The 21,058-nt window shown below is 37.7% G+C and overlaps 1 protein-coding gene across 2 annotated transcripts in view; it reads left to right on the top strand.

Moving 5' to 3' along the window:
- Positions 1-14,438, top strand: part of LOC139532420 (hemicentin-2-like) — a 231,613-nt gene extending 217,175 nt beyond the window's left edge. Inside the window, exons 14-27 of one of the 2 annotated variants that reach the window (XM_071329974.1) lie at positions 101-379; positions 456-701; positions 1,571-1,849; positions 1,926-2,171; positions 3,064-3,342; positions 3,419-3,664; positions 4,557-4,835; positions 4,912-5,157; positions 6,027-6,305; positions 6,382-6,627; positions 7,497-7,775; positions 7,847-8,092; positions 8,358-8,466; positions 13,976-14,438. In XM_071329974.1, the coding sequence (XP_071186075.1) occupies positions 101-379; positions 456-701; positions 1,571-1,849; positions 1,926-2,171; positions 3,064-3,342; positions 3,419-3,664; positions 4,557-4,835; positions 4,912-5,157; positions 6,027-6,305; positions 6,382-6,627; positions 7,497-7,775; positions 7,847-8,092; positions 8,358-8,464 (3,257 nt within the window). In that variant the 3' untranslated portion in view covers positions 8,465-8,466; positions 13,976-14,438. Of the gene's footprint in view, positions 1-100; positions 380-455; positions 702-1,570; positions 1,850-1,925; positions 2,172-3,063; positions 3,343-3,418; positions 3,665-4,556; positions 4,836-4,911; positions 5,158-6,026; positions 6,306-6,381; positions 6,628-7,496; positions 7,776-7,846; positions 8,093-8,357; positions 8,467-8,599; positions 9,270-13,975 lie in introns of those variants that run through there. The other variant, XM_071329973.1, reaches the window with a different exon arrangement.
- The last annotated feature ends 6,620 nt before the right edge of the window (positions 14,439-21,058 follow it).

Below are 21,058 nucleotides of genomic sequence, written 5' to 3'. Positions count from 1 at the left end.
ATTTTCTAACTTTTTATTGACCCCAAAATGTAATAAAAGTATGTTACCGTCAGCAACAACAGAGAATTATTCTGATCTCTTTTCTTCTCTTCTATCACAGATTCATGTGATTATTATTTCCAACCTGGAACTGACTTCTCCATCCCTCTGAAATACACTGACTTGAGTTCGAAAGAAATAACCTGGAAACACAATGGCAACGTTATATTTAAAAGAAAGAATGGAATGTTCAAACCAGGCAAGGCTGAGGACATCTTAAATGATGGGTCTCTCCAGCTCAAAGGCCTGGCGTTGGCAAACGAAGGTCCTTACACAGCAGAGGTGTTCAACAGCGACGGGACAAGCATCAAAGAACAGTCCTTCAGGCTGTGTATGAAGGGTAAACCTCTTTCTTTCCAACCATACAAGTACCGTATCCTCTCCTTTAGAGACACTGACATTTTGTTTCTCTGCAGAAAAGGTCTCCAAGCCCTCAGTGAAATTCACCTGTTCTGCTAAGGACGTCACCTTTACCTGTACCTTGACCAACACTGAGGGAGTGACTTTCAAGTGGAGCCAGAACGGACAGCCTTTAAACGGGGAAACAAAAACAACCTTTATCATCGATCTGAAACAACTGAAAGAGCAGGACACCTTCACCTGCTCTGCATTCAACGAGGTCAGCATGGAGACAAGTGACCCCATCAAACCAACATGCAACGGTACAATATGTTTTGAAAGGCTCAATTGCAATTCTCTTTGTGTATCTCTCTGTCTTTCTTGTAAATGTAACAATGTCATCTATTTTTAACAACTTCCTTTGCATGATTTGATATCGCAATTTTATCTCATTATTAGAGTGATTTGTATGGATATTGTAAATGCTATTTAGATATTTTAAGATCATTATGTGGTACAATACTTAAGTAAAGAAATAAGTGTTTTTTTCCATGCCATGTAATTTATTTGATTTCAATTACCATTAATATATAAATGTATAAGATATCGGTCATTTGACCAAGATTAACATCCTATTTACTCAAGGAGAAGGCTTAATCTGACCATCTGTGTCTATGATATTGTCCCCAGATAGGCCATTTGATTTGAAGAGGTCCTGTTGTTTTAGTATCTGTGGCCTTTCAGAAAGTTGTGGTTTTAGACATGTTCTGTTTCAAACACCCAGTACACAAGAACAGGAAGCTGTAATAGAATCATCTGGGTTCATGTGGCTGACCCAACCAGTTGAACATGTCTTTTCATACAGTAGCATTATTTGAATTTGATCCAAGTTAAAAACACTTGGTAGAAGCTGTTTTAGAGCATATTTGCCTAGTAGTTGTCCTAACTGACAAATTATGAGGAACTAACAATGGACAATTGTTCTTGAAATTAACTTATTTTACTTTGAATTGTAGCATACATAAATGGTCATTTATACTGTAGATAAATGCTTGACCAAAAATGTCAATAATAAGATTTGAATTAGATCACATTTTCTAACTTTTTATTGACCCCAAAATGTAATAAAAGTATGTTACCGTCAGCAACAACAGAGAATTATTCTGATCTCTTTTCTTCTCTTCTATCACAGATTCATGTGATTATTATTTCCAACCTGGAACTGACTTCTCCATCCCTCTGAAATACACTGACTTGAGTTCGAAAGAAATAACCTGGAAACACAATGGCAACGTTATATTTAAAAGAAAGAATGGAATGTTCAAACCAGGCAAGGCTGAGGACATCTTAGATGATGGGTCTCTCCAGCTCAAAGGCCTGGCGTTGGCAAACGAAGGTACTTACACAGCAGAGGTGTTCAACAGCGACGGGACAAGCATCAAAGAACAGTCCTTCAGGCTGTGTATGAAGGGTAAGCCTCTTTCTTTCCAACCATACAAGTACCGTATCCTCTCCTTTAGAGACACTGACATTTTGTTTCTCTCCAGAAAAGGTCTCCAAGCCCTCAGTGAAATTCACCTGTTCTGCTAAGGACGTCACCTTTACCTGTACCTTGACCAACACTGAGGGAGTGACTTTCAAGTGGAGCCAGAACGGACAGCCTTTAAATGGGGAAACAAAAACAACCTTTATCATCGATCTGAAACAACTGAAAGAGCAGGACACCTTCACCTGCTCTGCATTCAACGAGGTCAGCATGGAGAAAAGTGACCCCATCAAACCAACATGCAACGGTACAGTATGTTTTAAAGGGCTCAATTGCAATTCTCTTTGTGTATCTCTCTGTCTTTCTTGTAAATGTAACAATGTCATCTATTTTTTAACAACTTCCTTTGCATGATTTGATATCGCAATTTTATCTCATTATTCGAATGATTTGTATGGATATTGTAAATGCTATTTAGATATTTTAAGATCATTATGTGTTACAATACTTAGGTAAAGAAATAAGTGTTTTTTCCATGCCATGTAATTTATTTGATTTCAATTACCATTGATATATAAATGTATAAGATATTGGTCATTTGACCAAGATTCATATCCTATTTACTCAAGGAGAAGGCTTAATCTGACCATCTGTGTCTATGATATTGTCCCCAGATAGGCCATTTGATTTGAAGAGGTCCTGTTGTTTTAGTATCTGTGGCCTTTCAGAAAGTTGTGGTTTTAGACATGTTCTGTTTCAAACACCCAGTACACAAGAACAGGAAGCTGTAATAGAATCATCTGGGTTCATGTGGCTGACCCAACCAGTTGAACATGTCTTTTCATACAGTAGCATTATTTGAATTTGATCCAAGTTAGAAACACTTGGTATAAATTGTGACACTTTATTTTACGGGCCTGTTTTAGAGCATATTTGCCTGGTAGTTGGCCTAACTGACAAATGATGAGGAACTAACAATGGACAGTTGTACTTGAAATTAACTTATTTTACTTTGAAATGTAGCATACATAATTGGTCATTTATACTGTAGATAAATGCTTGACCAAAAATGTCAATAATAAGATTTGAATTAGATCACATTTTTTAACTCTTTATTGACCCCAAAATGTAATAAAAGTATGTTACCGTCAGCAACAACAGAGAATTATTCTGATCTCTTTTCTTCTCTTCTATCACAGATTCATGTGATTATTATTTCCAACCTGGAACTGACTTCTCCATCCCTCTGAAATACACTGACTTGAGTTCGAAAGAAATAACCTGGAAACACAATGGCAACGTTATATTAGAAAGAAAGAATGGAATGTTCAAACCAGGCAAGGCTGAGGACATCTTAAATGATGGGTCTCTCCAGCTCAAAGGCCTGGCGTTGGCAAACGAAGGTCCTTACACAGCAGAGGTGTTCAACAGCGACGGGACAAGCATCAAAGAACAGTCCTTCAGGCTGTGTATGAAGGGTAAACCTCTTTCTTTCCAACCATACAAGTACCGTATCCTCTCCTTTAGAGACACTGACATTTTGTTTCTCTGCAGAAAAGGTCTCCAAGCCCTCAGTGAAATTCACCTGTTCTGCTAAGGACGTCACCTTTACCTGTACCTTGACCAACACTGAGGGAGTGACTTTCAAGTGGAGCCAGAACGGACAGCCTTTAAACGGGGAAACAAAAACAACCTTTATCATCGATCTGAAACAACTGAAAGAGCAGGACACCTTCACCTGCTCTGCATTCAACGAGGTCAGCATGGAGACAAGTGACCCCATCAAACCAACATGCAACGGTACAGTATGTTTTGAAAGGCTCAATTGCAATTCTCTTTGTGTATCTCTCTGTCTTTCTTGTAAATGTAACAATGTCATCTATTTTTAACAACTTCCTTTGCATGATTTGATATCGCAATTTTATCTCATTATTAGAGTGATTTGTATGGATATTGTAAATGCTATTTAGATATTTTAAGATCATTATGTGGTACAATACTTAAGTAAAGAAATAAGTGTTTTTTTCCATGCCATGTAATTTATTTGATTTCAATTACCATTAATATATAAATGTATAAGATATCGGTCATTTGACCAAGATTAACATCCTATTTACTCAAGGAGAAGGCTTAATCTGACCATCTGTGTCTATGATATTGTCCCCAGATAGGCCATTTGATTTGAAGAGGTCCTGTTGTTTTAGTATCTGTGGCCTTTCAGAAAGTTGTGGTTTTAGACATGTTCTGTTTCAAACACCCAGTACACAAGAACAGGAAGCTGTAATAGAATCATCTGGGTTCATGTGGCTGACCCAACCAGTTGAACATGTCTTTTCATACAGTAGCATTATTTGAATTTGATCCAAGTTAGAAACACTTGGTATAAATTCTGACACTTTATTTTACGGGCCTGTTTTAGAGCATATTTGCCTGGTAGTTGGCCTAACTGACAAATGATGAGGAACTAACAATGGACAGTTGTACTTGAAATTAACTTATTTTACTTTGAAATGTAGCATACATAATTGGTCATTTATACTGTAGATAAATGCTTGACCAAAAATGTCAATAATAAGATTTGAATTAGATCACATTTTTTAACTCTTTATTGACCCCAAAATGTAATAAAAGTATGTTACCGTCAGCAACAACAGAGAATTATTCTGATCTCTTTTCTTCTCTTCTATCACAGATTCATGTGATTATTATTTCCAACCTGGAACTGACTTCTCCATCCCTCTGAAATACACTGACTTGAGTTCGAAAGAAATAACCTGGAAACACAATGGCAACGTTATATTAGAAAGAAAGAATGGAATGTTCAAACCAGGCAAGGCTGAGGACATCTTAAATGATGGGTCTCTCCAGCTCAAAGGCCTGGCGTTGGCAAACGAAGGTCCTTACACAGCAGAGGTGTTCAACAGCGACGGGACAAGCATCAAAGAACAGTCCTTCAGGCTGTGTATGAAGGGTAAACCTCTTTCTTTCCAACCATACAAGTACCGTATCCTCTCCTTTAGAGACACTGACATTTTGTTTCTCTGCAGAAAAGGTCTCCAAGCCCTCAGTGAAATTCACCTGTTCTGCTAAGGACGTCACCTTTACCTGTACCTTGACCAACACTGAGGGAGTGACTTTCAAGTGGAGCCAGAACGGACAGCCTTTAAACGGGGAAACAAAAACAACCTTTATCATCGATCTGAAACAACTGAAAGAGCAGGACACCTTCACCTGCTCTGCATTCAACGAGGTCAGCATGGAGACAAGTGACCCCATCAAACCAACATGCAACGGTACAGTATGTTTTGAAAGGCTCAATTGCAATTCTCTTTGTGTATCTCTCTGTCTTTCTTGTAAATGTAACAATGTCATCTATTTTTAACAACTTCCTTTGCATGATTTGATATCGCAATTTTATCTCATTATTAGAGTGATTTGTATGGATATTGTAAATGCTATTTAGATATTTTAAGATCATTATGTGGTACAATACTTAAGTAAAGAAATAAGTGTTTTTTTCCATGCCATGTAATTTATTTGATTTCAATTACCATTAATATATAAATGTATAAGATATCGGTCATTTGACCAAGATTAACATCCTATTTACTCAAGGAGAAGGCTTAATCTGACCATCTGTGTCTATGATATTGTCCCCAGATAGGCCATTTGATTTGAAGAGGTCCTGTTGTTTTAGTATCTGTGGCCTTTCAGAAAGTTGTGGTTTTAGACATGTTCTGTTTCAAACACCCAGTACACAAGAACAGGAAGCTGTAATAGAATCATCTGGGTTCATGTGGCTGACCCAACCAGTTGAACATGTCTTTTCATACAGTAGCATTATTTGAATTTGATCCAAGTTAAAAACACTTGGTAGAAGCTGTTTTAGAGCATATTTGCCTAGTAGTTGTCCTAACTGACAAATTATGAGGAACTAACAATGGACAATTGTTCTTGAAATTAACTTATTTTACTTTGAATTGTAGCATACATAAATGGTCATTTATACTGTAGATAAATGCTTGACCAAAAATGTCAATAATAAGATTTGAATTAGATCACATTTTCTAACTTTTTATTGACCCCAAAATGTAATAAAAGTATGTTACCGTCAGCAACAACAGAGAATTATTCTGATCTCTTTTCTTCTCTTCTATCACAGATTCATGTGATTATTATTTCCAACCTGGAACTGACTTCTCCATCCCTCTGAAATACACTGACTTGAGTTCGAAAGAAATAACCTGGAAACACAATGGCAACGTTATATTTAAAAGAAAGAATGGAATGTTCAAACCAGGCAAGACTGAGGACATCTTAGATGATGGGTCTCTCCAGCTCAAAGGCCTGGCGTTGGCAAACGAAGGTACTTACAAAGCAGAGATGTTCAACAGCGACGGGACAAGCATCAAAGAACAGTCCTTCAGGCTGTGTATGAAGGGTAAGCCTCTTTCTTTCCAACCATACAAGTACCGTATCCTCTCCTTTAGAGACACTGACATTTTGTTTCTCTCCAGAAAAGGTCTCCAAGCCCTCAGTGAAATTCACCTGTTCTGCTAAGGACGTCACCTTTACCTGTACCTTGACCAACACTGAGGGAGTGACTTTCAAGTGGAGCCAGAACGGACAGCCTTTAAATGGGGAAACAAAAACAACCTTTATCATCGATCTGAAACAACTGAAAGAGCAGGACACCTTCACCTGCTCTGCATTCAACGAGGTCAGCATGGAGACAAGTGACCCCATCAAACCAACATGCAACGGTACAGTATGTTTTGAAAGGCTCAATTGCAATTCTCTTTGTGTATCTCTCTGTCTTTCTTGTAAATGTAACAATGTCATCTATTTTTAACAACTTCCTTTGCATGATTTGATATCGCAATTTTATCTCATTATTAGAGTGATTTGTATGGATATTGTAAATGCTATTTAGATATTTTAAGATCATTATGTGGTACAATACTTAAGTAAAGAAATAAGTGTTTTTTTCCATGCCATGTAATTTATTTGATTTCAATTACCATTAATATATAAATGTATAAGATATCGGTCATTTGACCAAGATTAACATCCTATTTACTCAAGGAGAAGGCTTAATCTGACCATCTGTGTCTATGATATTGTCCCCAGATAGGCCATTTGATTTGAAGAGGTCCTGTTGTTTTAGTATCTGTGGCCTTTCAGAAAGTTGTGGTTTTAGACATGTTCTGTTTCAAACACCCAGTACACAAGAACAGGAAGCTGTAATAGAATCATCTGGGTTCATGTGGCTGACCCAACCAGTTGAACATGTCTTTTCATACAGTAGCATTATTTGAATTTGATCCAAGTTAAAAACACTTGGTAGAAGCTGTTTTAGAGCATATTTGCCTAGTAGTTGTCCTAACTGACAAATTATGAGGAACTAACAATGGACAATTGTTCTTGAAATTAACTTATTTTACTTTGAATTGTAGCATACATAAATGGTCATTTATACTGTAGATAAATGCTTGACCAAAAATGTCAATAATAAGATTTGAATTAGATCACATTTTCTAACTTTTTATTGACCCCAAAATGTAATAAAAGTATGTTACCGTCAGCAACAACAGAGAATTATTCAGATCTCTTTTCTTCTCTTCTATCACAGATCCATGCGATTATTATTTCCAACCTGGAACTGACTTCACCATCCCTCTTAATTACAATGAATTAAGTTCGAAAGAAATAACCTGGAAACACAATGGCAACGTTATATTAAAAAGAAAGAATGGAATGTTCAAACCAGGCAAGGCTGAGGACATCTTAGATGATGGGTCTCTCCAGCTCAAAGGCCTGGCGTTGGCAAACGAAGGTCCTTACACAGCAGAGGTGTTCAACAGCGACGGGACAAGCATCAAAGAACAGTCCTTCAGGCTGTGTATGAAGGGTAAGCCTCTTTCTTTCCAACCATACAAGTACCGTCTCCTTTAGAGACACTGACATTTTGTTTCTCTGCAGAAAAGGTCTCCAAGCCCTCAGTGAAATTCACCTGTTCTGCTAAGGACGTCACCTTTACCTGTACCTTGACCAACACTGAGGGAGTGACTTTCAAGTGGAGCCAGAACGGACAGCCTTTAAATGGGGAAACAAAAACAACCTTTATCATCGATCTGAAACAACTGAAAGAGCAGGACACCTTCACCTGCTCTGCATTCAACGAGGTCAGCATGGAGAAAAGTGACCCCATCAAACCAACATGCAACGGTACAGTATGTTTTGAAGGGCTCAATTGCAATTCTCTTTGTGTATCTCTCTGTCTTCCTCTTTCTCTCTGTTTTCTTCTGTCTCTGTTTTTCTTCTGTTTTCAGGAAAAAAGTGACCAATATTTAAGATTGGTGGAGCACCACATAAAAAAGAAAGTAAAACATCTAATTTGACTCTCCTCTGCTCCACCCCTCATCCCCCACCCTCTTCTCAGCTGTCTCAAAATCGAGTGATCGGCATTTACTGTTTTGGTTTTGATTTCTAGACCATGGTGGGCATCCTGACCGGGGGAGGGGGCTTGGTACTCCTCCTCATCATCATCACCTTGGTGTGCTGTTGCCTCAGCCGACGCAAGAGCTAGATGCGCTTTGAAGGTAATCGCTTCAGACCAAAGCTCAAATGGCTATGGTTATTGTGTTGGTGTTCTGTGCACAGAAACATTTATGGTATCTACAGTATCTTTCTTTTGTTCCCTCCCTAATTTCATCTGTTCATACTCCTTCACAGAGGAAAGAGTTGAGACTAGCCCCCCTGACCAAGACCCAGCATCCTTTTTTCTTTATCTTTTTTAAATTTAAGGGGTGGATCAGCTTAATATTGCGGAAAGAATGTTGCTTCCAATGTAATTGTCTGCATCATTTCCAATCCCCCATATTTTTTGGGTAAATATATATATCCATACACGCATGCATACATATACACATATATACATACACATACCTATATAGACATACATACTTTTTTAAAGAATATACCTTTATTATTATTCCCCGCAAAACCTACCACCGATCCCCCAATTGGAGTAAACTAATAAACACTTCTGATTTTCTTCAATTTATACATCTTATACACATTTTACAGACACAGTCTACTTTACAATAGTTTTCTTGTTTGTTCTTAGTCCTTCCTCTATTTGTAACTATGCTATTTCACAAAAGTTCCGAACCTATATACATTTTACAGATCCCGTATGCTTTACATTGTTTATCTTGTTATTAGTCCCATCCTTCAGCTCCATTCAACCCCTCCCATCTATCTCTCAACATCATCCATTTCGGATTTTTATTTGCCATATATTTTTCAACTGTGCTGTGATGCTTCACAAAAGAATTGAACCTTCCTATTCTCATAGCTTCTACAGATTGTTAATTAAAAATAAACATTTTTGCTAAAATAATTATTATATTATTGATTGATTGACTATGGCTTTTCAAATCACCCAGTATTGCTATCTGTAGCGTTAGTTCTAGGCAAATGTTGCAATTTTTCAGCCATTCCTGGACCTGTGACCAAAAACAAGCTACATATGGACAATACCAAAATAAATGATCTAATGACTCTGCCTCCTCACAGCAGAATCTGCAGAGCTGGGAAGATTGTATCCCCCATATATATAACATTCTATTAGTTGCAAGAATTTTGTATAGTAATTTAAATTGAAAAATTCGAAGTTTTGAATCCGGCGTTTTGCGTATCAATTCATAAACCATGTGCCATGGAATGGGTACATCAAATCTCTTCCCAACTATTTTGCTATTTATATGGCACAGCTGTCCGTTTTTTGGTCCTTAAATGAAATTGGTATATGTTTTTATTTATCACACTTTTCTTTAACCATTTATGTTCTTTAATACAGGGCCGACATACAAGTTCCTTACTTTTTCCCCCTTCTATTTGCCTCTTCCATTTTTGTGGTAATGCTGCAATTAATTGGTTGTAATTTTGGGGAGAGCAGACATTTCCATATGTCTGTGTTAGCTGCATGTGTGACAACTCCACCAGTTCTATTTATGATATCATTCACTAAAATTATACCTTTTGTAAACATTTCTTCGATAAATACAGTTTTATTTATCAATTAGTATATTTGAATTTAACCACAATATTTGTTGTACTATTTGTTCCGTCCTTTCAGGTGGATTAAACTGAAATTGCAACCAACTTTCTAAGGCTTGTTTAAAAAATAAAGATATTTTGGAGATTATTTCCTTTTCAAACAACCGAAAGTGAGCAGGTGTAATCTGAATAAAGGGGAAAAGGCCCTTCTTGAATATAGGATGAGACATTCGTACCAATTGACTAGAGAACCAGTTTGGATTTAAGTATAACTTTTGTATGACTGATGCCTTTAGTGAGAGGTCTAATGCTTTAATATCTAATAATTTCTTCCCTCCGAATTCACATTCGTTATATAAATAGGCCCTTTTAATTTTATCTGGCTTGCCGTTCCAAATAAAATTGAATATTTTTTGTTCATATAATTTAAAAAGCAGGTCACTAGGTGTAGGCAAAACCATAAGCAAATAGGTAAACTGTGATATAACTAAAGAGTTAATCAGGGTGATTTTTCCCCAAATAGACAGGTATTTTCCTTTCCATGGTAGCAAGATCTTATCTATTTTTGCTAACTTTCTATAAAAATTTATTGGAGTTAGATAATTTCTTTATTTTGGGATTTGTTTACTATACATAACTTAAACCCATTTTATAAGAGATTCCCCAAAATTGAAATATTCTAGGCATTTATATATAAACTCTAGTCGTACTTTGTCAAAAGCCTTTTCAAAATCAGCTATGAAAACCAGGCCTGGTGTCCCCGATATTTCATAGTGTTCTATTTTTTCCAGTACTTGTCTTATATTATCTCCAATGTATCCTCCATGTAAAAAACCTGTCTGATTAGGATGAAAATTGGATGAAACTATCTGACAATACTTTTTTAATTCTATGCGCCAAGCATTTTGGTAGGATTTTTGCATCACAACACTGAAGTGTAAGAGGTCTCCAATTTTTTAAATGGACTGGATCTTTATATATACCACTTGGGTCCTGTTTCAGTAATAATGATATCAGACCTTCTTGTTGCGTGTCTGATAATCTAACATTTATATAGGAGTGGTTAAAACAAGCTAATAATGGTCCTTTGAGTATATAAAAAAAAGTTGTGTATACTTCCACTGGTATGCCATCCAGCCCTGGAGTTTTCCCATCCTTAAAGGCCCCAATTGCATCAAGCAGTTCCTCCTCTGTAATTTGGCCTTCACATGAGTCTTTCTGTACAGATGTTAATTTTACATTATTATTAGGAAAAAAATCCATACAATAAGTTTCAGTTAGTGGAGATGGAGGAGCCTGAAACGAAAACATATTCTTAAAGTACTTTACTTCCTCTTTAAAAATATAATTTGGTGAATCATGCGTGACTCCATCATTTGTAACAAGTTTTAATAAAAAAAAATTGGTAGCATTTCTATATTGAAGATTGAAAAATAATTTTGTGCATTTTTCCCAATTTTCCATCCAGTTCGCTTTATTTTTATAATATATTACACTGGATCTTTCTTGAATAAGTTCCTCCATTTCTTTTTGTTTTTCCTCTAACTTATTCTGTGCCTCTATGGTACCGTTTTTATTGCTATCTAACTGTACTGTTAGTCCTTCAATTTCCTTTGTTAATATGGACTCTTTTGATCTTAACTGATTTTGTTTTATAGATGAGTACTGAATTGCATTGCCTCTAAAGGCACATTTAAAAGTGTCCCATACAATAAGGGGATCTGCTGTACCTATGTTATGTCTGAAAAAGTCAGTTATAAATTCTTCTGTCCTAGTTCTAAACAATTTATCATCTAGTAGGCTTTGATGAAATTTCCAATATCCTCGCCCACGTGGAAATTCTGTAAGAGTAATATATATGCCAATTATGTGATGATCCGATCGCATTCTGTCCCCTATCAACACTTTTTAAACTTTTGGTGCCAGAGAGAATGGTATAAGAAAGTAGTCAAGACGACTAGCTTGATTAAGCCTCCGCCATGTATATCTCACTAGGTCAGGGTATTTAAATCTATATATATACACTAATTCCAATATATCCATGACATTCATCATTTCCTTAAGTGCCTGAGTGTGATAGTTTGTAGTGTGATTTCCTTTCCGGTCCATAGAGGTATTTAAGACCGTATTAAAATCTGCCACCATAATAATAGAGTCTAGTGTTGCTTGTAGAGTTGATAAATTCTTATATTTTCAAAGAAGCTTGGATCATCATTATTCGGACCGTATAGGTTAATAAGCCATATCTGTTTATTGTCCAATAACATATTTAAAATAATCCATCTACCTTGAGGATCTGTTTGGACAATTTGCACATTTGGATCAAAATTATTGTTAATTAAAACCATCACCCCTTTTGAATTTCTTTGCCCATGGGAGAAGTATATTTCGCCCCCCCAGTTCTTTTTCCACAAAACTTCATCTAAAACTGTTGAATGGGTTTCCTGTAAACAATAGATATTATATTCCTTCTCTTTTAGCCAGGTAAATACTGATTGTCTTTTCTTATTATCTGCTAGGCCATTACAATTGTAACTGGCTATACTTATTTCACCACTTACCATAATGAGACACAACTTTCAATTCTTTTTATCAAAATATATGTTTGTAAACGTACCATTAAAAAGTAACATGATGATTGAGTGTCTATATAGCTGTACCATGATATTTGCATATTTGCATTTCTACTAAGTAAACCTCCAATTGGTCCCTACTATTCCACCCGCTAAAAGCCCTCCTCATCCCAATGCCCGGCAGACCACCCTCGACCCCCTGTATCCCATAGCCCATAACCGACTGGGTTCCATCCTTTGAAAAGAGCACACAGTGCCATTTACCGAATTGAAGTAGATTAACTGCCAAATGCATTTCCATCGCCCTCACCTCGATTTGTATTATATATAGCTGTGGATCAGCCTCTATTGTCCCTAACATCTTTTACTCCTTCGCAACAGTTGTGGGATACACACATACACCCACACACACTCAACCCTTACCCCCACACAACCATAAACTCACTTTCTCAACAATTGCACCAACCCAGAGCCCAACTCAAGATAGATCTTTGATTTACAAATGCACTTGCAGTTGCAGCTGCATGAGAAGGCCTGCAAGACCGCACAAAAAATGGGCAAAAATTGAGAGATTTTATTTACCATTGTCACATCCTAGATGATGGAGGTCAAATGTACACCTTTTCCCTGAAACACCCACAATACGGTCACCCGTATTGACCATATTCCTAAGCATCTCCATGCAGTCCGACTTTGATTTTGTGCCACTAGGGTCACAATAATATACCCCCTCTCTGAATGTCCGAGTTCTCATTAGCAGCTTGGAGAATTTCTTTGTGTAGTATGCTCTCCCTTTAGGGGGCTTTGGCTTTGCATGACCAACCCTGCCAAGCAGGCTCAGAATCTTGAGGGGGCAGTGCTGCTCTTGGTCTCTGACCTCATTTGGCTGCATACAGACAGCTGACAGCAAGCACATAAAACAGTTAGGGACTTCTCCTTAGTATCTGGGTCATTCAGGTGGGTGTCTAGGGTATAGGGTCATGGACCGTACCATTAAAATAGGATCATAAATAATTTGATATAATTTATTTTAAAAATGTAGTTCCCCATGGTAGGACAATAATAAATCAAATGTATCATTTATTTTAAAACTGTTCCACCATGATAGGACAATACATAAATAAGACGTATAATTCATTTTAAAGTATATCCATCATCTGAACAACATTGAAAGCCCTCTCATACCCCGGCTCACAGCAATACATTGGCTCTGGGATATGCAACCATTTCATTACTCACTCACTCAACTTTCCAAACATAACAAATAAAATAAACACACACCACACCATCCACACATACTGTGCCTCCTGTTTAATGTGCCTCCTGTTTACTTAGTTTCTATCTTCACTATGTTGAATTAGTGCTTGTGTGTTCAATTAGTTATATGTGAAGATATACAGTATAGAAAAGCTATATTTTTTATTGTATTGTTTCAATCCATAACCGGGATTGACCCAGCATCCTTCTCAACCAGAGGGCCAGAAGCAAAGGCAGAGACCCCCCCGGTGAGGCCCCACCTGGTTCCACCGGCCGCGCCCCAACCCAGAGCCCAGGCTCGAGGGAGGCCTCCACAGACACCAATGGATGACGATGAAGAGCATCCCCCACCGCTACCCCAGCCCAGGAAGAAAGGCCCTCACCCCCCCAGGCAATGAGTCTGGAAACAGGTTTAGCCTATATACTTTCTGATCCAAGGAAAGGAGTTTTAGCAGTCTACATGTTGAAAATGTTGTTATCTAAAGAATAGAAAAGGAAGGAAAATACCCACACAGTGTTCTTTTCATCCAATGCCTTTTCAAAATTATGTTTAATTGTTTTTATGTTGAGTGTTTATCAAAATCATCCATAGGTTGTAGCCTACCTATCTATCCACCTCCTCTTGAAGTAGTGATCTTAACTTGATGTCTGGGTGGTTGTCAATAAAAAGTAAAGAATTACAGGCACATACTGTAGTCATTGACAGAATTATATTATTGCAGACCACAAAGGTAATGATGTGTTTTGAGGCAATGTATGGCATCTTTTGATGATTAATAGCTAATAGCTGGGTTCACTTGAAATACTATTTAGGGTAATTCAATTACTTTCAAATACATTTTGAAGTTAGTGTATGGATATTTCTATTTGAAAAGTAGTTGAATATTGGAATGCATTTGGAAATACACTTAAATTATTGGCATGTATTTGAACATACTCAAATACACAGACAAATGTATTTTCAAATACAAATATTGAAATACTCCCATGCATTTGAACCCGGGTCTGCTTGGTATTTGAAATAATGTATTCTAAAATAAATATTTGAAAATTGTTTAAAATAGTATTCTATTCATAGAAATAATTTCAAATACTTCCAATGGAAGTAGTTGATTCGGTCAACATTATTTGAAAATACTCAAATACATAGGAAATAGGTATTTGAAATACAAATAATTAAAATACACATATTTGAACCAAGATCTGATAGCTAACAATTGCAACATGATAACAATAGTTCTGAAAATGTTTCTGTTCTGTTTGGATTCTGCATTCTGCTCTTTTTCTTCCCTCTGTCTCTTTCCGGACTCCCAACACCAAACCTGATTCTGGTTGTTCAGTTTGTGATGGAGAACAACTCACTAAATAGCATCTGTATCAGTGGATCCTGCATTCCTGCCTTGTCCAGTAATGGCTTCTTCTCTCCCTCACCCTCTCCAGTTTTGCTGGTCTGGTTGATCCGATTGACCGGATTGGAAAGTATGAGCTGTGGTGTCACCAAGGGAGATGACAGTAGAGGTCGACCGATTATGATTTTTCAACGCCGACACCGATACTGATTATTGGAGGACCAAAAAAAGCCGATACCAATTAAATCGTTCGATTTTTATATTTATATTTGTAATAATGACAATTACAACAATACTGAATGAACACTTATTTTAACTTTATATAATACATCAATAAAATCAATTTAGTCTCAAATAAATAATGAAACATGTTCAATTTGGTTTAAATAATGCAAAAACAAAGTGTTGGAGAAAGTAAAAATGCAATATGTGCCATGTAAAAAAGCTAACGTTTAAGTTCCTTGCTCAGAACATATGAAAGCTGGTGGTTCCTTTTAACATGAGGGCTCAATATTCCCAGGTAAGAAGTTTTAGGTTGTAGTTAGAGGAATTATAGGACTATTTCATATACCTTTGACTATTGGATGTTCTTATAGGCACTATAGTATTGCCAGAGTAACAGTATAGCTTCCGTCCCTCTCCTCGCCCCTACCTCGGCTCGAATCAGGGATACATCGACAACAGCCACCCTCGAAGCATCGTTACCCATCGCTCCACAAAAGCCGCGGCCCTTGCAGAGCAAGGGGAACAACTACTTCAATGTCTCAGAGTGAGTGACGTCAACGATTGAAACGCTAATTATCGCGCACCCCACTAACTAGCTAGCCATTTCACATCAGTTACATCAGCCTAATCTCGGGAGTTGATAGGCTTGAAGTCATAAACAGCTCAATGCTTGAAGCACAGCGAAGAGCTGCTGGCAAATGCACGAAAGTGCTGTTTGAAGGAATGCTTACAAGCCTGCTGCTGCCTACCACCGCTCAGTCAGGCTGCTCTATCAAATATCAAATCATAGACTTAATTATAACATAACAACACACAGAAATACGAGCCTTAGGTCATTAATATGGTCAATTCCGGAAACTATCATTTCGAAAACAAAACGTTTATTCTTTCAGTGAAATACGGAACCGTTCCGTATTTTATCTAACGGGTGGCATCCCTAAGTCTAAATATTGCTGTTACATTGCACAACCTTTAATGTTATGTCATAATTATGTACAATTCTGTCAAATTAATTACGGTCTTTATAGGAAGAAATGGTCTTCACACAGTTTGCAACGAGCCAGGCAGCCCAAACTGCTGCATATACCCTGACTGCTTGCACGGAACGCAAGAGAAGTGACACAATTTCCCTAGTTAAAAGAAATTCATGTTAGCAGGCAATATTAACTAAATATGCAGGTTTAAAAATATATACTTGTGTATTGATTTTAAGAAAGGCATTGATGTTTATGGTTAGGTACACATTGGTGCAACGACAGTGCTTTTTTCACAAATGCGCTTGTTATAAATCATCACCCGTTTGGCGAAGTAGGCTGTGATTCGATAAGAAATGAACAGGCCCCGCATCAATTATATGCAACGCAGGACAAGCTAGATAAACTAGTAATATCATCAACCATGTGTAGTTAACTTGTGATTATGTTAAGATTGATTGTTTTTTATAAGATAAGTTTAATGCTAGCTAGCAACTTACCTTGGCTTCTTGTGCACTCGCGTAACAGGTAGTCAGCCTGCCACGCAGGTTCCTCGTGGAGTGCAATGTAATCGGCCACATTATGTGTCCAAAAATGTCAATTTCCGATTGCAATGAAAACTTGAAATCGGCTCTAATTAATCTTCCATTCCGATTAATCGGTCGACCTCTAGCTGACAGATCTTGATTGATCCACGGAATTTGCATGGCCTTAGTTACAAAAACAAGGCAGAGGAAAGAAGGGAAGTCAGTGGGTATGCAGGTATGAAGATACTAGAGAGATTAGAAAGAAAGGGAAATGCAAGTTCAGACAAAGTGACAGATTTTCTTCAGTTGATTATGAGTCTAAACCGAACACAATGAACCAACACAATGTCAATACAACTTCAAGGAGACTCATAATAAAGAACCCTGTTATAAGGTATTACTGTCCTTAATTAAAGATATGGACTTACCTTTGGAACGCTTCTTGATGAGCCAGACCACAACAGCAACCAACAAGACACCTGCACCAATACCAGTGTAGATGTAGATCTCAGGATTACCTGACACACACACATACAGACAGATACACACAGGTCAGGTCACATGGTCAGTGGAAACTGAACAAAGGAATTTCTATTTCTTTATCAACATCATTAAAATACTTGGACATGATTAAATCTTGACTGAGTATACCAACAGAATGGTATTTGCTTTACAAACCCCAAGCCCTCTATATCTTGCCTATCTCTCTTGTTTACCTGTGGCCAGGCAGTCGTTGCTGTTGTATGTCTGTGTCTTCTCACTGACTGGGTTCCTGGCCTCACAGGTGTAGCTGACTGACTCTGGGGATTTGATGTTGTAGTGCTGTCCAGTCTGCTCCTGGCTCCACATCTCCCCCTGGTGGTCAGACCAAGACCAGCGATACTCCACCAGTGGACCCTCAGCACTGCAGTGAATTGTTGCCATGGTACCTTAAAATTCACAGGTGACTTCAAATGAAATCAAATTTTATCTGTCACATACACATGGTTAGCAGATGTTAATGCGATGTTAATTCTAGTTCCGACAATGCAGTAATAACCAACAAGTAATCTAACCTAACAATTCCACAACTACTATCTCATACACACAAGTGTAAAGGGATAAAGAATATGTACATAAAGATATATGAATGAGTGATGGTACAGAACGGCATAGGCAAGATGCAGTAGATGGTATAGAGTACAGTCTATACATATGAGATGAGTAATGTAGGGTATGTAAACATAAAGTGGCATAGTTTAAAGTGGCTAGTGATACATGTATTACATACAGATGGCAAGATGCAGTAGATGATATAGAGTACAGTATATACATATGAGATGAGTAATATAGGGTATGTAAACATTATATTAAGTGGCATTGTTTAAAGTGGCTAGTGATAGATAATTTCCATCAATTCCCATTATTAAAGTGGCTGGAGTTGAGTCAGTATGTTGGCAGCGGCCACTAAATGTTAGTGGTGGCTGTTTAACAGTCTGATGGCCTTGAGATAGAAGCTGTTTTTCAGTCTCTCGGTCCCTGCTTTGATGCACCTGTACTGACCTCGCCTTCTGGATGATAGCGGGGTGAACAGGGACGTCATATGTTACCATTGTCTTTCATTTTCAGGCTTCCTGCTTGTTCGTGCCGAATAACGCCTGTATCCGCTCTTGATTAGATTACAATGGTGCCAGGACCTTCTCAGTGTCCTAATATAAATATGTATTATGCCTATAGTTCATCTGTTGGTCATTTGGCTGGCCCCCTCCTTTGTATGTCCCTCTGACCTCGGTGTGTCCAGCTATTCTATGCACTTATGGCCTTGCTTTAGTTTCCTGTTTTTACCAGCCTGTATCCATTCACTTCCACAATAGTCGTTGGGAACCTTTTTGTGTTTGAACCTTTTACATTTGTAACCTTTACAAAATGTGTTACATCCCCGTCTTTAGCTGGTACCTAAAAATAGGTCCCGATCCATCATTGGATCACAAGTCCCAACCTTCCATTTAAGAAACAATGACTTCCACTCTCTGCTGAAAGGTCTGTATTTCTCCACCAATCATACCCTCTGCCTCATACACCCCGCTGAGCTGCTTGGTCCGCTGTCTGATTGTGATTTCTCCTGTTGTAGTGTTCAAGGATGTCCTTCCTTTGTATTCACAAAATTCCCGTATCCTGACAGTGTCCCATTCCACCTCCTTGTTTACACAATTTTCCAGTGGATATCCTGTAGAACTCCACCAGGGATCCCAGGATTGATGATGACATTCCTGTTTGTGATGACATAACGTGTTGGTGAAGCTGCAGCTGCAATGGGAAAAGAGCAGAGTTACACCCTTAGAAATAGAATCATAATTCCGGTAGGTCTACTTAAATTCTATTTCTATGGTTGCATCATCACTCTTAACATGTCATAGCCTTTAGTGGAGTGGTAACATCTTGTCCTGCCCAGTAATAACAGCCCAGTATACATTCAGTTGTGAAGTAGGCCTACCTTTCACCTTTAAAATACACAATGGCACAGTCTATATAGTTCACATGTTCTTATAATGCACACCCTTAAAACTTCTTATGGCTGCAGGGGCAGTATTGAGTAGCTTGGATGAAAGGTGCCCAGAGGTGCCCAGAGTCCTCAGTCCCAGTTGCTAATATATGCATATTATTAGTAGTATTGGATAGAAAACACTCTGAAGTTTCTAAAACTTTTTGAATGATGTCTGTGAGTATAACAGAACTCATATGGCAGGCAAAAACCTGAGAAGAAATCCAAACAGGAAGTGAGAAATCTGAGGTTGGTCGATTTTCAACCCAGCCCCTATTGAACACACAGTGGGATATGGATCTGTTTACACTTCCTACGGCTTGCACTAGATGTCAACAGTCTGTAGAACCTTGCATGAGGCTTCTACTGTAATGTGGAGCCGGATGGGAGCTGTTTGAGTCAGTTGTCTGGCAGAGAGCCAGGTCCTGGTCACGCGCATTTCACATGATAGCGACCTGCGTTCCATTGCTTCTCTACAGACAAAGGAATTCTCCGGTTGGAACGTTATTGAATATTTATGATAATAAAATCCTAAAGATTGATTCTATACTTAGTTTGACAAGTTTCTTCGACCTGTAATATAACTTTTTGAAGTTTTCGTCCGACGTTCGGCTGGACCTGCATGAGCGTTAGGATATGTGTACTAAACGCGCTAACAAAAGTAGCTACTTGGACATAAATAATGGACATTATCGAACAAAACAAACAGTTATTGTGGAACTAGGATTCCTGGGAGTGCATTCTGTGCATTCTGATGAAGATCAAAGGTAAGGGAATATTTATAATGTTATTTTTGATTTCTGTTGAATCCAACATGGCGGATAAAAAATAAATAATCTGAGCCCCGTCTCAGATTGCATGGTTTGCTTTTTCCGTAAAGTTTTTTTGAAATCTGACACAGCGGTTGCATTAAGAACAAGTGTATCTTTAATTATATGTAAAACATGTATCTTTCATCAAAGTTTATGAGTATTTATGTTATTTGACGTGGTTCTCTGCAATTTCTCCGGATATTTTGGAGGCATTTCTGAACATGGCGCCAATGTAAACTGAGGTTTTTGGATATAAATATTAACTTTATCGAACAAAACATATGTATTGTTTAACATGAAGTCCTATGAGTGTCATCTGATGAAGATCAAAGGTTAGTGATTAATTTTATCTCTATGTGTGCTTTTTGTGACTCCTCTCTTTGGTGCGAAAAATGGCTGAATTTTTCTGTGGTGGTGACCTAACATAATCGTTTGTGGTGCTTTCGCTGTAAAGCCTATTTGAAATCGGACACTTTGGTGGGATTAACAACAAGATTCCCTTTAAAATGGTATAAGATACATGTATGTTTGAGGAATTTTAATTATGAGATTTCTGTTGTTTGAATTTGGCGCCCTGCACTTTCACTGGCTGTTGTCATATCATCCCGTTAACGGGATTGCAGTCATAAGAAGTTCTAGGCTCAATAGTCTGCACCCTAACAAACATTAATGAAAAAAGATTAAACTGGCGCCCGCTGGATGGCTGTTTCAAAACACTTGTTGTCAGTTTACACTAGACTGAAATCTCCTCTGTTTCACTTGAGTGCGTCTAGACTATAATTATGAATACCTGCGGGAAATATATTCACTTACCATTCATGAATTATCTGCCACAAATGCAACAGAAGATAGTGACTAATACTGTTACAGTTGGAATTGATCGTCCTTGGTC

The sequence above is a fragment of the Salvelinus alpinus genome, chromosome 10, assembly GCF_045679555.1.
Source record: "Salvelinus alpinus chromosome 10, SLU_Salpinus.1, whole genome shotgun sequence".
Taxonomy (NCBI): domain Eukaryota; kingdom Metazoa; phylum Chordata; class Actinopteri; order Salmoniformes; family Salmonidae; genus Salvelinus; species Salvelinus alpinus.
The sequence above is the reverse complement of the archived record's forward strand: the minus strand, read 5'-3'. Positions and strand labels throughout refer to the sequence as shown.